Consider the following 20206-nt stretch of genomic DNA (forward strand, 5'->3'; position numbering starts at 1 on the left):
AGAGAAAAGAGACCCAAAACATAAACTCAAATCTTCTATACAAACGGGCAATGAAATAAAAAATTAATAAAATAAATAAAATAAAAGATTCAGCATCTTGCATACACATCAAACATATGTTCGGCAAAACAAGTGATCTTCTTTGAAGATTATCGATGGTGAGGATCAACTAACTTCCCACCAACCAAATGAAGACTGCCACATGGGGGGGCCGTAAATGGGTGGGGAGTCAAGCGAGAGGGGATGGCCCCATATATTAAACCCAACCAAATCAAAGAATCCGCTTCTTGACTTGAAGGCATCACATGTTTAAGGCAGTTGAGCAAACCCAAGAAATCATCACCTTCAACATCTATCAAATTCATACGGCAATGGGGGGACCAAATGATAGCTCCTCCGTAGACAAAGAAGCATTCCGCTACAGATATCAACCGGTCAGTAGCAATTCGAGCTAGCCTAGGGAACTTATCTTGGAGGGACGCATCTCCACACCAAATATCCACCCAAAATCTAATCTGACGACCATTTCCAAGAGAGTACACAATCCCTTGTTGGACTAGAGGCTCAGAAGCCGCAATCGCTTTCCAGACTTAAGAGGCTCTATACAAAGAGGATCTTTTGACAAACCATCCACCAAATTGAGTGACGTACTTACTTGCGATGAGCTTCCTCCACATCCTTCCTAATTTAGTACTAAAGCTCCATATCCATTTACCGAGAAGAGCCATGTTCATTAACTCCAAAGATTTGATACCCGCACCCCCCTGATTAATCGGTCTAAAAACCTCCTCCCATTTAAGAAGATGGATCTTGTGACCCTCCATATTACCTCTCCAAAAGAAATTCCTTTATCTTTTCTAGCTTCTGCAATATCAATTTCAGGCATTTAAACATCGCATATTAGTTAAAGTTGTCTTTATGAGCAATAGGCAACCTCCGTATGATAAAAACCGAGACTGCCAACTTTTTAGTTTCCCATCAATTCTTTACAACACCTTGTCCCAAATATGCGTGGGAGGCTTGCCAATACAAAGCGGAAGGCCCAAATAGGTTGTTAGGAAGTCCCCTGTTTTACACTTGAAGGAGCATGCGAGCTGAAATAACGTGTCGATAGTGACATGTATACCTAACATTTCTGATTTGGCCAGATTCATCTTAAGACCCGAAACCGCCTCGAAGCAGATGATGATTTTCCGCAAATTGTCAACTAAAATTAAATCGGCATCGCAAAAGAGGAGAGTATTGTCTGCATACTAGAGATGGGTGAAGGATATAGAGTCATTAGGTACTTTGAACCCATTAATCAAGCTATTTTCCTCCCCCCTTTCAGGAAACCAAGCTTCAAGACGTGGACGGAGGTCTACTTGACTCTGTCTGGGGGTCTAAAAACAAGGAATGGGCAATCTTGCTTGCAAATGGCACTGCTAGAGGTATTTTAGTAGCTTGGAACACCAACATTTGGAATATGGTGGACTCTTTCTCTAGGGAGTTCTTTGTTTCTATTTTATTATGGGAGATTTCTTCCGATTTCCAATGGGTATTTACAACAGTTTATGGGCCTTGTTCCTACAGATTACGTGAATCCTTATGGGAAGAACTCAACATTGTCAGATAGAGATGGTCTGAACCTTGGTGCGTCAACGGGGACTTCAATGTCGTCAAGTTTAGTCATGAGAAATCTTCAAGTGGTCGCCTAACCCGTAGTATGTTGAACTTCGATGCTTGGGTGGACCGGCATGACTTGGTGAATCTTCCTCTCGAAGGGGCTAAATTCACCTGAACCAACGAACAACAATTGACGGTTCTTTCTAGGCTTGACAGATTTTTTGTGTCCGCAGAATGGATTCAAAAGTTCCCCTTTGTCTCTCAACGAACATTGCCAAGAATAGTGTCGGACCATTGCCTGATTACTTTGGTTGTTCCTATTGAGAACTGGGGATCGAAACCCTTCAGATTTGAGGTGGCTTGGCTCGAAGTAGAGGAATTCAAACAGTTGATTTCTGATTGGTGGAATTCTTTTTTTGTGGAAGGATATGTGGGGTTTAAACTTACCAGAAAACCGAAACTCCTGAAAAACAATTTAAATATCTGGAAGAAGGAAACTCGTGGGATAAGAGATGTAGAGTTTGACAAGTTCTTAGAATAAATTCACGATCTCGGTACTTTGGAAGAGAACAGATCTTTATTTATGGCAGATAGAGAGAGAAGGAAAGACTTACAATTGCAATATGCGAAACGCCTTCCCAGCAAGCAGATAAGAGAGTTATCGCCTTCATCTGAACCTGATCCATAAGCATCGCTTTCGTCATCCCATCCACTTGATGCGTTTTTAGTTTCATATACGATAGAAAATATGTTTGCAGATCCAGAGGTGTTATCTTCTCCTAGGTAATTGTTTACTTCTTCTGAATCAAAAGGTGGTGAAACTTCACCATCATGTTCCTGTATACATTTAGCTAACTTTTTCAATCCTTCTTTATGAGCCAACATCTTATAGAATGAGGAGAGCCTAGAGAGAAACTTTGATGTTTTATGGCTCTTCTTAGTTTCCATGTTTGGCCCTGCCTCGGCGTTATGTTGTCTTAGAGGGCATCGATATCCAGATGCCTCTGCCTCTTCATATTTATCTTCATAGTAAGTTCCAATTGTTCTTCTTCCAAAGCTTTTAATCTGGCATTTTCCTCTTTTTCTTTCTTACTAATTCGTTGCACTCTCTCTATTTCTGAATATTCATCTATCATAATAGGCTTGTTATTATATTTTTTGTGGCTAATTGAATTTGGTGTGGAGGGGGTGGGCTTTTTCTTATTTGAGTCCAAGAGAGCCTGGAATAGAATTCGTACTTCCTACGAGGCATTGGGACATGGTTTTGCATCTCCTCCCCGACCAGATAAGTGTATTCTTAGCCGATTTGTTTTGTTCACGAATTTTTCTCCACACAAACGACATTTAATCTTCATTCTTCCAGATGTTGGGGAGTAGACTTGGGTACTGTAATCCCAAATGTCGGTGGATGGGTCATTAGACGGCATTCCTGCACAAAGACTTTTGTTAATAGAGAATTACATTTTTAGGCAAGGTCATGAAGCCAATATAATTTATAAGAAATAAATTATAGTACGTTCAAAATTTAAATGTCAATGTCAAGTCACTTCAAAAATAACATAAATTAAACTCTTACAGAACAAAATATGAATTATAACAAGTAACAAGATCAAGATGTGTTAAAAATTAAAAACAACGTTTAAACTTTAAACGGATGAAGGTGCAGTCTCGTCTAGACTCTCAGCCTCGTTCTCTTCATCATTCTCTTCATTAAATGAACTACCACCCTAAACTGGACGCAACCAATCTGGTGTACAAACGAGCGCTTCAATTGTTTTAGGTGCAAGAGAGGTTTTATACTTGTTCACCACCCTACTACCGATGTTAAATGCAGACTCTGATGCCACTGTTGTAATCGGAATTGATAAAATATTTTGAGTCAACGATGATGGTGTAGAGTATTTTCCTTCGCGAGCTTTAGTCTTCCACCAATCTAACACGTCAAAGTCTTGACTAGAGAACTTCACGACTGGCTCCTTGAGATATACATCTAATTCTGACTTGTTTGTTTACTGACTCACTTCATCTCGTTTTAAGACTGAGAAGTACTCATCGAGAAAATTGTCATCACCTACAGACGAACTACAGCAACGTCCATGCATAAGTTGTGTGTCATGTCTTGTGGTAGAATTACCCACAGAAGAAGAGTACAATTCTTCAACAGCCACATGAACACTAGACGTTTCAACTGTTGCCTTGTCAAACAAATAAATCTTCTTATAAACATAACTAACTAGTCCCATTTTGCAGCGAGGATCAAGTACAACAGCTAAAGCCATTAACAAGTAACATTCGCTCCAGTACTTTTCAAATTTCACTTGCATGCTTAGTTTCATATTCTGAATATAATTTGGACTTGTTATGACACTTCTCTGAAGAGCATCCTTAATCTTCCAAAGCTTTGGAAGAAACAGATTTGTCATTAGATATTTATTTCAAGAAAATAAGTCCTTGCAATCATAGTAAACTCAAAGAAAACTACGAACATCTTTGGCTCTTCTCCAATCATCTTCATTAGGTAACCAAGCATATGCTTTATCACAAACCGCAAATTCAAGGAATGCAATTTTCAACTCGAATGTCGCATCCAACATTTCATATGTTGAATACCAACGGGTGCACGCATCTAACTTCAATGCTTTTTTGTGATCCAACATTCAAACGTTGGAGTATATCATTTTAGATACTAAGTCTTGATGGTGACCCCCTTAAATACTCCACGCTCTCTCTTATGTTATCAATCGTTTCGTCAATTATTTTTAGCCCCTCTTGCACAATCAGATTCAAAATGTGAGCATAACATCTGACTTGGAAAACTTTTCCCCCAAAATAAAGATTCTCTGCTGTCTTGAATTGGCTCCACAAAAAAAGAAATCACAACATCATTTGCAGATGCATTATCTAGCGTGATAGAAGATATCATACTTTTGATACCTCACTCCTGAAGAAAATTGTATATACAGTCTGAAATAACCAAACCGGTATGAATGGGAGGAAGGTGACGAAAGTTTAAAATTGTCTTACGTAGATTCCAATCTGCCTCCACACAGTATGCAGTTAGTGACATGTACCCCTTCCTTTAGTTGGACGCCATCCGCAAGTCTGAAGTAAGACTTATATGTGAGACTGATGACAAAATGGCTTTCATCTTTGTCTTCTCATTCATATTCATCTCCATGCATTCTCTTTTCACCATGACCTGCGAACACTTTTCAAATTTGGGATTCAAGTATCTGTTAGATTCACTAAAAACTCTGTTCTCTATAAATCTAAATGGTTTCTCCTCAATAATAACTATTCTTGCAAACCACTCTTTCAGTTTGTCTTTTCCAATTTACGAGTGATGAAAGCAGCTTGCATGTCATAGTCACTTCCTCCAAATGTGAGAGCAATTGTTGGCCTGAACACGGGATTTTTGGGCTCTTAGTACAATTAATATTGTGTCTACAAGAATGTGAAGTTGATCCTCTAGAATACCTTGCGACTGTTGACTTGCAATGCTTACATCTAACCTTAGTAACAAGGTTTGAATCCTCTTTTACCTCAACCTCTTCAAAATCATCCCAAACTGCTAATCTTTTCTTTCCTTTATTAGAAGTATCTGAATTTAAGTTTTTCTCATATCATTCGATATCAACAACTAGAGGGGATGTGGCAAATGCACCAGCACCAGGGGTAGTAGGGACTTCCTCACTAGCCATCTTTAAATATGAAAATTAGAAAACACGCGTAAGATATGTGAATTGTGAAGTTGGAAGGTGTCATTGTAATCTGTGATTTGTAAGTAGGTATTTTCTAATGTCTCCTAAAATTTAATTTCACTTTTTATCCCATTAAGTAATATACCATGTACTCTACTCACACAATTTACATGCGAGTTGAAAATTAGACAACATCTCCCCATAATTCCCCAAATATATGTAAAAATTCTCTACTGTTTGACTGTCATCAACATTATCTGTTATTCACGGAGGGGAGGTAGTCAATCAATTGAAAACCATATATTCCGAGAATAAATTGGGTTGATGCACCAAATCTCGAACTCTATGTAAATTGTGTAAACAACATTAGGTACATGATATATTATCAAATTGTCCAACTTGGACAATTTAAGAATTCATATATATAAAGAATATCAAACCAATAATTGATTTGAATACAATTTATTGTATATAAATTCTTAAATGGGTAGGTAAATTATTAAATTCATCTGTCAAGTGTGTCAAGTGTCAAGTGGGGTCGTTCTAAATCTAATTGATTTGGGTTTAATTAAAGTATACAACTATAAATCATATATTTAATATATGATTTGCAGTTAAATACTTGAATTAAGCATAAATCAAATTCAAGTAATCAACTACGAGTCTACACAAGTTTGGAATTTCTCTAAGTAATCAAGAATTCAAATTCAAGTAATTAAGAATCCAATTCAAGTAATTTTAGAATTCAAGTAATCAAGATTCAAATTCAAGTAATTCTATATTCAAATCCAACCTTGACACAACCCAGCCCAACCCAACCCTGACCCTACCCGACACAACCCAACCATGACCCGACCCAACACAAGGAGAAAGAAATCAGAGATGTTACCTAGCTTAAAGGATTGAAGGAGAAACGAATCAGAGAAAGAGAGACTACAGAGAGAGGTGGTGGGGTCGTTCGTCAGTCATCTCCACTCGACTCGCCGAGTGGTGGGGTCGGGTGGGGTCCCTGTCGGCCTACCACTCGCTCGTGCTCAGGTAGGGTAAAACGAAAGAGTAAGAGGGAAAGTGGGGTGTCGGATAGTGTGGGGTAGATTTAGGGTTTTAACCTTTTACTTATTTTATATATATATATATATATATATATATATATATATATATATATATATAGGAAAAGGTTCTATAAGGTCGAGCTCATGGGAACTCCCCATGAGGTCGAGCTGTGTGGGCCCCACAATTATGTATGTTGAACATCTACCCCATCAGTCAGATACACCATTCCATAGTGGGACTAGGGCATAAAAATCAAGTCAGTCCGTGACTTGGATGGGCCACACCACATACAAAAGTTGAGAGGGGTTACCCTCCATTAAAATATTCATAATCATTTTTTGGGCCCACCGAGATATGGTTCACAAATCCAGCCCATCCATTATGTGTGTCCCACTTGGATGAGGGGTCATACCAAGTTTCAGACACATCCAAATTTCAGGTGGGCCCCAACAAGTGCTTTTATATGTTTTAGGCATGTCTTCGCATGATTTTAGATGGTATGGCCCAATGGAGTTCCGTATAAGGCTGATTTTTGAAATATCCCATAATTTAAAGGGGACCCATCAAATGCACGGTGTTGATGTTCGACATACATCATGGTGGGGCCCACACAATTAAACCTCATGGGGAGTTCCCATAAGCTCGACCGTATAGAACCTTTTCCATATATATATACATATATATATATATATATATAATTCGAGCGAGTCAGGTTCGAGTCGAGTTCGAGTTTCGTTTCGAGTTGAGTCGATTCGAGCTTGGTCAAGCTCAAACTCGACTCGATTTTTTTTCGAGCTATATGTTTAGGTGCTCAGCTTGACCCAAACCAGTTTGCGAGTTGGATCGAGCTCAACCAAGTCAATTCAAGCGAGTTTCTCGGGTTAGCTCAACTCGTGTACAGCTCTACTCATGTCTCTCCCATCACGTGTGATCGAAGATGGTGTTTTCTCAAATGTAGCACAACACTCAAAATAGAGAGATCAATTAGAACCTAATAAGCCCAGCAAGGTGGGGGAGCTCTTTTCTACTACAACGGATCCTTAAGTCGCAAACTCGAGCTGCTTCTTACTGCCTAGTGCAAACAATTATCTCTCAGGGGTTGCCAAAGACATTAGTTCAATGGAAGGAAACCAAGCCCTTTCAAGCTAGATCCCTGCAAGATCCATTCGTGGGTGTGGTTTGGAGAAATGCCCGCAAGAAAAGGCTATGGAAATTGAGATCTTCATTCTAGATAACAAGGTCACCAACTTCGACAAATTTGACGATGCACTCAATGTCACACCTCTACAAGCTACTAAGGAGGAGCTAAATGAGATAAGAGGAGAAATCATATAGATACTCCAAAGATGCATGTGGCTCTTAGTGACCTAATGATGCTCGATTGATGTCAGTGAAAATGATGGAATGATACAAGGACATGCTAGAGCATGTGGGCAAGTCGGTTGGCCCATCTTTTGGTGCAGGTGATGACAATGTCCATGCTTTTATCCAGTTTGTCAAGGAAAGGAGGAAACCGAAAGCTTAGAGAAGCATAGGTGTAGAGGGCAAAGAAGATTCCAAAAGGCTAGAGAAAGTTGTTGAATCCGGAGTGCTTAATAAATTACAACTGGAATAGTAAAACTAGCGGTGGGAAGGTCAAAAGAAGGGCTTGAACAAGTTTCTGATGAAGGTACTTAGTTGGAATGTGAGAGGGCTGGGGAGCAAGGAAAAAAGAGGCCACGTTAGGGAGGTATGATACAAGGTTCAAATATTAATTATTATCACTTTAGGAAATGAAGTCGAAGACATTTGATAAGAAGTTATTTGAATCAATTTGGGGAGTTAAGAACCAGGGCTAGATTGCATTGAATGCAGAAGGTTCTACAAGAGGGATATTGGTGACCTAGAATAGGAATCTATGGAAATTGGAAGAAAGCTCGATCAGATCGTTCTCAATCTCAATCTCCTTCAAGGAGATATCATTAGATTTTAGATGGTTGTTTACAGTAGTCTACGGCCTATGTCTTCCGGATCGAATGCACCTCTTCTGGGCATAATTAAACTTGATAGTGCAAGATTTAGTTTACCATGGTGCATAGGAGGCGATTTCAATGTCATCAGATTTACGCATGAGAGGTCGAACTGAAGCTGAGTAATTAAGAGCATTAGGAGTTCTGAGTGGGTGAGCCATAACAAAATGGTTGATACACCAATATGAGGGGCTAAGTTCACATGGACCAACGAGAGGAAAGAGCCAGTGATGTCCTGGTTGTATTGTAACGCCCCAAAATTCCAGGTGTTAACTTGAATATGTCAGGGTATAAAAACTCTGCATGTTCTTTACAATCATTATAATTCATATTTTCATAGCAATCATGGCATAAATGATAGGAAAATAAATCTCATTCCATTTTAAATAACTATTCTAAGTTCCATTCACCAAAGTCCAATCAAGCACGAAAATAAAATTCGATATTTGTCCTCCCATGAGGGGACTTATTACAATTTGAATTTAACTAAACTACCACTAAAGGAGAACAAAAATAAACACATCATAGTTGAGCCACCTCAGCTTCATCGCCTGCCATCTGTTGCCATGATCCAGTGTACTCCTCTCCCTAGAGCTCTTCTATGGGATCGTCAATTGCAAAGCATATAGTTTTTCCACAAGAGGAATGAGTTGCCTAGGTTCAACTCAATGAGGGAGTCCCTCCAAGATTAACCCACAACAATCACATAACCAACATGTGTATAATTCATCCGAAACATCCATATAGAATCTTTTTAATACAATGCATGATAAGCATGCTCTGATGGGGGTACCCGACTAGATGAAACAGGGATGCCCACGCTTTCCCCAAAACAGGATCCCCATACTTTTGGCGGAAACAGGAGTTCCACGCTTTCACATAATCACTAGCCACAAGAGGTTTCGAACCCACCAGTGAGACGGTGACCCCATCACTCTCACAAGCTCCACAAAACCCAACTAATGCAACAGGATCCCCACACTTTCACTAGATAGCGTACAACTAAAGGAGCCGGAATAGCCAACACTTTCTCCATTGTAACACTCAGAGGGGTTGACCCAACTCCTGGATCTCAACGAATGCATGAATTAAGTCCAATCCTTTGGTTAGTACAATTTAACCTCCAACCGATTTAAGATGCGCATACTATCCAAGTTGCCACCACATCCACCAGATTCCAAAATCTCATGGTCCACCATACCCTAAGATGGCCATTACCCTTCGCATGACACTTAACATGAAGGAACGGTTACACCTAGTCATAGTGCTACCCATGACTCAAAACCATAATTATCTGCACATGAATCCATAACCAAAAATAATACAAATCACTTGCATTCTCCCAAAACCGTAACAATATTATCACACGTGGATGTGTGGGTCCTTGAGTTGTGGCATTCCGATCACATGCCCCACATGAAATCACAGCCTATACAAACATACCAAGTCCATTCCCATATAATTCCATCATGTAACATCTCTAAACATATCATAGTTGCATACAGTGTTTGAAATATCGGTATCGCGTTACGTATCGCACCCTTGGGATACGGATACGTATCAGTTATCGCATGGGATATATCAATTATATCGCGTAATATATCGTTGTTGTTGGAAACATGGGGAAACATTGGAAATTAGTCGAATTTTTCAATGAAATTTCAGTGATTGTTAAAAAAGACATCAATACACACTTACAAATCAAAACATTACAAAAAACAAGTGCACATGATAGGTTTTCTTTGTTTAGGGTCCTAATCTATGTGTTGTCTAACTGAATTGATGCAAGTATATTCAAAGTTAATGCATATAATTTATAAATGTAAGAAGACGTGTAAACACAAGAAATACATTCAAAAGCAAAAGAAGAATCACTAGATTAGGTTACACATGTTTGATTTTGATTTTGATTTTTTTTTCAATTTTCTGCAACTCGGTTCTTCTCGTCCAAATCTCGAAATTGAAGCTCCCAATCCATGATTTTTCATGCAAAACATGAAAAATCATGTATTTGTAACAATTTGACACTGATTTAACATAATTTATAGAAAAAATGATCGAAATTTAAAAAAAAAAAATGCTCACCGGATTGAACATGTGGGATATATCCCAATACTTCTGTGTTTCGTATCGCACAGGTGGGATACAAGATATAACGTGGGATATATTGGCCAATATCGTTGATATTTAAAACACCGATTGCATATACAGCTTGTAACAATTCCAAAAAAAAAAAATCATATTCGCCAGTTCACAAACACATAAATAGAGCTGGGCGGAAATCGACCCGATCCGGCGGATCCAACCCGATTCAAACCAAACCAAAGGCCTGGATCGGTGCGGTTCAAGTAGGATCAATCAGATCCAATCGTTCATTGGATCGAGTTCGAATCGTGGTCAATCCAGACCAATCCAATCTGATCCGATCCGACCCGATCCGGATCTATTATAAAGTATATATATATTTTAAATATTTTTACTCTTTTTACCCTAAGTATATATATATATATATATATATATATATATATATATATATATATATATATATATATATATATATATATATAGTTTTATTTTATCTCTTTTACTTTTAACACTACCCAGCAGCACCTGCACCCGAACCATAAATCCCCAAAATCCCTAAAATCCCTCGCTCAAATCTCTCCCTCTCTCTTTCTCTACCCGAACGAGCAGCCATCTCGATCCGACTACTTTCATCTGTCTCTACCCGAACGAGCGCCGCACCCGGCCATCTTGATCCGGCCACTCAGCAGCCCGGCCTACTCATCATCTCCATTCATCAGGTAGGTACATACGTTTCATATATATATATATATATATATATATATATATATATATATATATATATATATATATATATATATATAATTTTAGCCTGTACATTTTGGACTATTTTGGAGCGGTGGGCCACCATTTTTATTTAAAATTTTTCAAAAAAAAATAAAAATAGGACCGATCCGAACCGTACCCAATCCGATCTGACTCGGTTTCCCTGGCCGAGTCGGACTCAAATCGGATCAGGCCAGCAGTGGTCCGGATCGGATCGAGTCAGATGACCTGGACTTGGTCCCGGATCGGATCGAGTTCGAGTCAGGCCATGTAAATTTCGGACCGAGTCAAGTTGGACCCAATCTGATCCAACTCGGTCCGATGCCCAACTCTACACACAAACATCATATTCCACAAAATTTCCAGCAACATAACTACGCATAAACACCACGATAACCATTATCAAATAAAGCACAAACATACTCAAAGATAAGCTAACCCAACCTACGTTGTATGAGGTTCATTCGAACTAGTTTGGTGGGCGAAGTGAGTTGACTCGGCGGGTTAACTTGATATAACGAGTTGACTCGCTGAGTTACACCTCCCCATATGTATTACAATCATGAAACACCATTCACAACATTTGATCAACACAAGCATGCAAACTATGTGATTTCCAACACCGTACGATCATTAAACATGAACCCACGTATAAGTAGTTTGAATCCCTAACCTAACGTTGTTCAATCTCTAATCCAAACACATCCATTCATGTAATTAATCACTCAAGACATGATTCACAACATTAATTCATCACAAATCAGGGATTTAGCATAAGGGATTTGAATCAAAACAATCAATCAATCAACAATTGAAAACAACCTGCAACTACATGAAGGTTAAACTAGTATTGAGGACAAGACAGAAGGGATCCTCACTTTGGCCTATGAAACAAACTAGGATGATGATGATCCCAAGCACAAGAGGTTCAACACGCTGGACGGTCCAAGGAAATGGACAGTTTGTGTTGGCGGCCGGTCCTCTCTCTCTCTCTCTCTCTCTCTCTCTCTCTCTCTCTCTCTCTCTCTCAAGGTGAGACGTGTCGGGGGTAGGGTTGATAGAGTTGCGCTAGGGTTTTGAGGAAATAACAATAAGGAGAGAGGGTTTCATCTATATAACATGAGGGAGGCAAGAGTTGGGTGTCCCATGCATGGGATGGCCTTGGACGGTCAACTCTTATGGGCTCTACCATGGTGTTTTGAGAAATCAACTCCACTATTATAGTTTGGGATGAAAATGTGAGTCAGAATATGTAATTTGTTTGGGGGTCCACAACTCACAACGGTGGATCTTAAAACGAGGCTTGATGGACTGTCATGGCATCACAATCAGGTCCACACCTTCCACCAAAACTTGTAGTCTTGTTAGATAAATCATCATTCAAGTTTTCATCCTTGATGGATGGTGGGAACATACTTAACTAAGGGCCCACTCCATTGAAATTAGGCTCAAATTAGGAAATTCTCTCTTTAATTTGAATTTAGAAGCTAGTTTCCTATTTTGAGTAGGATGAACCTTGCATGATGAGAGCTCTCAATTAGTCAGTGATCCTTGAGATCTAAGACACTCATTAGATAGGAAATAAATGACTACAAATGGTGGTTGAGCTTTCCCTCACGATGGACACCAAAATCAAGGGTTTAGAGTATGTTTCGCTAGATGGGCCACTGCTACTAGGATTTAAGGGCTGAAAATTGACATATACGGTTCATTTATAATAGATAAGCATGGGATATAATCTCAGGTCGAATGGATCATGGGAACCATGTGATCTATAAATCAAGGGTCTAGGTTAATGGCAAAATCGTAAATATTTCTGATCTTAGCCTTTTGGATAAACTAATGGTTTTACATGGTTCTAGGCATGTTTCTAGGCAAATCTTACAAAAGGAAGCCTATCCAAATCTCTACAGACAATTAGCTATTCACAAAACAAGTTAAGACTCTCCAATCCGGTCGGGCACTTGGTGAAAAAGAATTCATTTCTTTATTGTCGAGTGGGCCTCCATTGTATTTCATTTAAAGGATTGTAGCTTGTTTGCGTTTTGATCGGTGATTGATCCACTAACTCAGCAGGTTGATTTCCTCTTTTGTAATCCTTTTTATTTTAATATAAGTCTTCTGTTATCTCTCAAAAAAAAAAAAACACCAAGGGAAAATACACATGCAAAGCAACATACCAAACATGAACTAGAACGAAAACATCTGAGGTGTTACATGGATAGATTTTTCTTGTCTGTTGATTGGGTTAGAAAGTATACATGTGTTAACTTGCAAGGTCTCCCTAGGCCTATATCTAATCACTGGCCTATATTATTGGAAGTTGAGGAAGAAAGTTGGGGGCAAGGTGTTCCATAACGGTAACGGTGGTTGTAACGGCCACCACCATTACAATTATGATACGAGCCATTATGGCATTTTATTTTTTTTTAACCTGTTTCGGAACCATTACAGGTCCATTATGGGGCCGTTACAGGCAGTTTTTTCTGTAACGGCCGTTACAGCCCCTTAACCCGTAACGGTTATGGCAATTACCGTTATGGCCGTTACATAACTGTTTTTGTATACCATGGCTGGGGGCGTAAGCCCTTTAGATTGAACTTATGTGGTTGGAAGTGGAAGGTTTGATTGATGTCTTTAATAGTAGAAATCCTTCAAGATTAAAGGCACAGTGGTTTTATATTGACTCAAAAGTTCAAATTACTCAAGTGTAGATTGAATATCTAGAAAAATGAGGTGTTAACCAAAAGAAATGTTGTAGCGGAAAGCATGTTATGTGGAATACATGGGCTGGACATCAAGGAGGAGGGGGGACAAAGGATTGAAAGAAGAACCAAATTTGCCCAGCCATTGTGCACTTCTACATGAAGCTATTATCTAGTGACGGGTGGAGAAGACCTAGGGTGGACAATTTGTTGTTTGATAAATTCTCGATCTCATAAAGGGAATCCATTAAAAAGCCAATGTCAGAAGAAGAAATCAAAGGCATAGTAGACTCTGTGGGCAAAGATAAAGCCACATGTCCAAACAGTTATCCTATGACATTTTATTAAGTTTATGGGATGTACTTAAAGGGGCGTGGCAGGTTTCATAAAAGAGTTACATTAAGAAAGGTCGGCTAATTGCGGGGATGGGGGGCCTCTTTTATACCCATTCTTCCAAAGAAAGAAAAAGCAGATTCATTAAAAGATTTCAAGCCTATCGGCTTAATTGACAGCCCCTACGAGATCCTAGCAAAAATCCAAGCATCCTAATTCAAGATGGTTTTAACAAACGTCATCTCCAAAAACCAAGGAGCATTAGTGGCAAATAAACAAATTTTAGATAGTGCTCTTATTACTCATGAATGCATAGACTCAAGGCACAAAGAAGACAAGAAAAGAGTGGCTTGCAAGCTAGACATCAAGAAGGTATATGACCACATCAACTGGGATTTCTCAAATATGTGTTGGAAGAATAGGGTGTGGGAACAAATGGATAAAGTGGATGCATCAATGTGTCTCATCAGCCTCTTTTTCAATTCTAGTTAACGGCTCACCGAACGGTGTCTTTAAAGCTTCAAGGGGCTTAAGGCAAGGAACCCGCTCTCACCTTTTTGGTTTGTGGTGGTAACGGAACTCTTAGGCAAAATATTAGCAAAAGGTCAAGAGGCGGGTCTAACTGTGGGCTTCAAAGGATCATAAGGAGGGGACCAGATATCCCGCTTGCAAATTAAGGATGATTGAATTTTATTTTGTGATGCAAAAATATCAATGGTGGACAACTTGAGGGAAATACTAAGGTGTTACGAGGAGGTCTCAAGATTAAAGGTGAATGTCAAGAAAAGTGAAATGCTAGGCATTATCTTGTCAAAGGAGGAAACATCAGCATTATCTTGTCAATGGAGGAAACATCAGGTTGTGCAGATGCATTCGGGTGTGGAATCAAGCCGTTTTCATCCACTTATTTGGGTATTCCGTTATGTTTTGGTAAACTTGTGAAACATTTGTAGGGTAAAGTAGTTGAAAGATTTGAGAGGAAGTTATCAAGTTGGAAGAGTTGTCATCTATCGATAAGAGGGTGAATTACGCTTATCAAAGCGACACTATCTAACCTCCCACTCTACTTCACGTCCTTGTTTAAATGCCCGAAATCAAATTTGGATATGTTGGAAAAGTTAAGGCGTGCGTTCTTATGAAGACGGGCGGAAGAAAAGCACAAGTTTCATCTACTCACGTAGGAAAAGGTATACAAACCAATAATTGATGGAGGTGCGGGTATTAGAGTGTTGAAGTTTATGAACATGGTCTTGCTAGGGAAGTTGCAATGGAGATTTGGCAGCGAAGAGGGCAAGTTATGGAGCAAGATTATAGCATCCAAATATGGCATCCATCCGGAGGGTGGGAGGTAAAGAAAAGTTTGCATTATCGAGCTTCGAGTAAATGGAAGGTCATTAACTAATAGCTCTCTCGTTTAAGGCTGGGATGGGCTTCTCTCTTGGTGATGGAAATCATATTCGTTTTTTTGGAGGACTCTTGGCACAGGAATAGATCTTTGGAACTAGAATTCCCAATGCTAGCAAGATTAACCCCCTCGAAAAACATAACAGTAGCCAAATTGTTTCTCCCTCATCGACGTGCATACATCGAGGTAGGCCTTATGATCAAGGTTCCACCCACGTAGATTATTTCGGGGCGCAGCGAAGCTGCACTCCTAAAAACCAAGACATGACCCTGGATCCAACAAGGTGGGTGGGATCTAATCGTGGGGCCCACCTCAATGCATGAGTTGTATATGTAGGTCGTCCATCCATTTTGAAAGATCAATTTAGGACATGAGCCAGAAAAAAAAAAAAAAAAAAAAAAGCGGCAGATCCAAATCTCAGGTGGACCACACCATAGGAAACAATGGTCATTGAATAGTCACCATTAAAAACTCCTTATGGCCACAAAATTTTTTTATCCAGCTGAGATTTGTGGTTCCCTTCATCCAGGTCTGTTTGACCCAATCAAGAAGTTGGATGGCAAATAAACATTACAGTGGGACCTAAGAAGTTTTTAACGGTAAGCGTTTCCTTTGGTGTGGTCCTCCTAAGATGTGGATCTGACTCATTTTTTGGGCCCATGCCCTAAAACGATCTCACAAAATTGATGGATGACGTAGATAAACAGATTACATCATGATGGAGCCCACAGAACACTAAAGGTAAACCACTCCCTAGCCATGACTTGCTGTCACGAGACTATTGGCATCCTCTCATAAAAAAAGGCCACCAACAATATTTGGGTAAAGAGTTCCAAAACCCTAGATTTGAAAACCTCCAGATCCTATTTAAAATCCACCAAATTTCCCAAAAGATTTGCCAAAATCCCTCTTCCTTCTAAAACCTATCATATAATCGAAGAAAAAAAAAATCAGAGAGAAAGTTGGAGGCTTTTCCATACCTATGGAAGACCGGCCTACAGCTGTCAATCAATCTAGTATTGGCCCACCAAATTATGTTTCAGATGAACCAATCCTCTTGTACAAGTACCGAAAATCACTCTCTCACAAATCTTTAAAATAAATTGAAATGATTTTTTTCCATTTTTTATTTTTTACGTATTTGTGTTGTCACGGAAATTCGTCTGTCGCCGAAAACCCATTTTATCTTGGAAAATGAAAAAATCGTCGAATTTTCGACAACATTTGAAAGAGATACGACATTAGTGAATTTCGGTGTCACCACACCGGCGACAACACCGAAATTATCGGCAATAATATCATTTTCTTACCGACAACCAAAACACTCATCACAATAATATGGGAAGAACATAATAGGCGATGCTTCCTCAACAAACAAGGAAAGTGGGAAGAGTTAGTTTGGAAGTCCAAAAGAGATGTGTAATGTGTTAGATTGGGTATCCAAGGTAAAGTATGTAAAAGCTTGTAAATTTATGTCTTTGCTCAGGGTGTAATGTTGGGGTTGTATTCCTTTCCGCAATGACTTTTGTCATAGCAGCTCATAAATAAAATTAAATCAATTATCCTTTTTAAAAAAATAACAACACCCTATATACAACCTACACATATGGTCCACCGTCCACCTAATTACTACACAATCTAGCTTTAGGGAAAAGGAAAATTCAGTTGAGCCTCAACTCCCACATGGGACATATTATAGCACATGCCGATATCGCTTTAGAAGTTTTCTATTTAATGAATTGACAGGAGGTGCTGGTAATTTTTGTTTTGGAAGGACGATGGATTTTTGGTAATTGTTTTAAGATTGAATTTTGAGTAGTTTCAAGGTTTTACAAGAAGCTTAGCCTAAAGAAAAACCACATCAAATAACTCTAAGAATCCTATTTCAGTCCACCACCATTTTAAACAGTGGTAACTCATCCACCGTACACATTGAATAGTTGTATGGCAATCTAGATCATCCAAATCGATGACCCTGTTGTGGATGGAGCATAACCCAAAAAACACACTGAGGAGATCATAGTAATCATCTGGTTCTAACCATTGAATTGGACCATGCATCGTTTTACTGTTAACCGTCCATTGTAAGATGGTTATGATTGCTCGATCAGCATGATTTTCAAGCTATGAGCCATCGACACAAAGAGGAAAAGTTCCGCCCCTCGTATTCTCCTCGAATAACAGATTTTGCATCGGACTCAGAAAGCCGGATAAAAACTCAGAGCTGAAATGAAAAGGAGAGAATAAGAACGAAGTTAGGAAACTTACGATGGCGTCGGACACACCATCAACGGACCATTTGGTGATATCACCCTTCTGGATCAGGAGAAAGCTTGACGGAGACAACACGAAGCGCCCAATCCGGCGGCCCGCATCTCCGCCGTTGGATGATGCGACGGGCGCGGCCCCAGTGGATCCGACAGTGCTGCGGGTTTCCGACATCCGAGATGAGACAGGCGAGGTTTTTAGGGTTTTGAGATAACGTTTAGGGTTTGTATGAAGAACGAGTTTTGGGGAAATGAGAAGATTTCTGAGGGCTCCGGGAGAAGATTTGGAGAAGAGAGAAGAGATACTCGTCATGTCAATCCAAGTGTCCACTCCATGCTGGTATGTTTCTGAAATTTGGGTGACCCTCCGGTACCGACGTCGATGTTGAAATCGGATTGTATACTGAGTTACTCAGTACGCTGTTATCGTACTGAGTAAACTCAATTGAGCCCACCGCGAATGCATGTGGTTTATCCACGCCGTACATTCGTTTTTCCATATCATTTTATGGGTTCAACCCAAAATTGATGAATATACAATGCTCAAATGGGCCATACCACTGGAAAAAGTGAAACTATTAATTTCAACCGTTGAAAATTATCTAAGGCCTGCAGTGATGCCTATTTGTCATCCAACCTGTTCATAAGATCAGAAGGACATGGATGAAGGGAAAACACAAATATCAGCTTAAACGAAAACCTCTCTTTTCCCCAAGAATTTTTCAATGGTGGATGTTCAATTTACACAATATCTGGTGGTGTGGTCCATTTGAGGTTTGGATATACTCCATTTTTTGGATGAATCACTAAAATTATGTGTTAAAAGAGATGGAAGGAGTGGATATAATGCATGAATGACACAGGGGCCCACGGAGTTTACTCAGTACGCTTACCGTACTGAGTTACTCAGTACGCAATCCACTTCCATGTTGAAATCGGATTGTGTACTGAGTTAGTCAGTACGCTCTCATCGTACTGAGTAAACTCAGTTGGGCCCACCGCAAATGCGTGTGGTTTATCCACGCCGTACATTCATTTTTCCAAATCATTTTATGGGTTCAACCCAAAATTGATGAATATACAATGCTCAAGTGGGCCATACCAATGGAAAAAGTGGAACAATTGATTTCAACCGTTGAAAATTTTCTAAGGCCCACAGCGATGTTTATTTGTCATCCAACCTGTTCATAAGATCAGAAGGACATGGATGAAGGGAAAACACAAATATCAGCTTCATCTAAAACCTCTGTTTTCCCCAAGAATTTTTCAATGGTGGATGTTCAATTCACACAATTTCTGGTGGTGTGGTCCATTTGAGGTTTGAATATACTCCATTTTCTGGATGAATCATTAAAATTATGTGTTAAAAGAGATGGAAGGAGTGGATATAATGCATGAATGACACAGGGGCCCACGGAGTTTACTCAGTACGCTTACCGTACTGAGTTACTCAGTACGCAATCCGCTTTCATGTTGAAATCGGATTGTGTACTGAGTTACTCAGTACGCTCTTATCGTACTGAGTAAACTCAGTTGGGCCCACCGCAAATGCATGTGGTTTATCCACGCCGTACATTCGTTTTTCCAGATCATTTTATGGGTTCAACCCAAAATTGATGAATATACAATGCTCAAGTGGGCCATACCACTGGAAAAAGTGGAACTATTGATTTCAACCGTTGAAAATTTTCTAAGGCCCGCAGTGATGTTTATTTGTCATCCAACCTGTTCATAAGATCAGAAGGACATGGATGAAGGGAAAACACAAATATCAGCTTGATCTAAAACCTCTGTTTTCCCCAAGAATTTTTCAATGGTGGATGTTCAATTCACACAATTTCTGGTGGTGTGGTCCATTTGAGGTTTGGATATACTCCATTTTTTGGATGAATCACTAAAATTATGTGTTAAAAGAGATGGAAGGAGTGGATATAATGCATGAATGACACAGGGGCCCACGGAGTTTACTCAGTACGCTTACCGTACTGAGTTACTCAGTATGCAATCCGCTTCCATGTTGAAATCGGATTGTGTACTGAGTTACTCAGCACGCTCTTATCGTACTGAGTAAACTCAGTTGGGCCAACCGCGAATGCGTGTGGTTTATCCACGCCGTACATTCATTTTTCCAGATCATTTTACGGGTTCAACCCAAAATTGATGAATATACAATGCTCAAGTGGGCCATACCACTGGAAAAAGTGGAACAATTGATTTCAACCGTTGAAAATTTTCTAAGGCACGTAGTGATGTTTATTTGTCATCCAACCTGTTTATA

The 20206-nt window shown here is 39.5% G+C and overlaps 1 protein-coding gene across 3 annotated transcripts in view; it reads right to left on the minus strand.

Annotated features, from left to right (window-relative positions):
• The window catches only part of LOC131223829 (uncharacterized), a 39980-nt gene extending 21669 nt beyond the window's left edge, over positions 1-18311 (minus strand). For all 3 annotated transcript variants that reach the window (XM_058219347.1, XM_058219346.1, XM_058219345.1), the window contains exon 1: positions 17930-18311. In XM_058219347.1, coding sequence (XP_058075330.1) covers positions 17930-18241 — 312 coding nt within the window. In that variant the 5' untranslated portion in view covers positions 18242-18311. The remainder of the gene's footprint in view (positions 1-17929) is intronic.
• Between the last annotated feature and the right edge of the window lie 1895 nt (positions 18312-20206).

Source organism: Magnolia sinica, chromosome 13 (assembly GCF_029962835.1).
Source record: "Magnolia sinica isolate HGM2019 chromosome 13, MsV1, whole genome shotgun sequence".
Taxonomy (NCBI): Eukaryota; Viridiplantae; Streptophyta; class Magnoliopsida; order Magnoliales; family Magnoliaceae; genus Magnolia; species Magnolia sinica.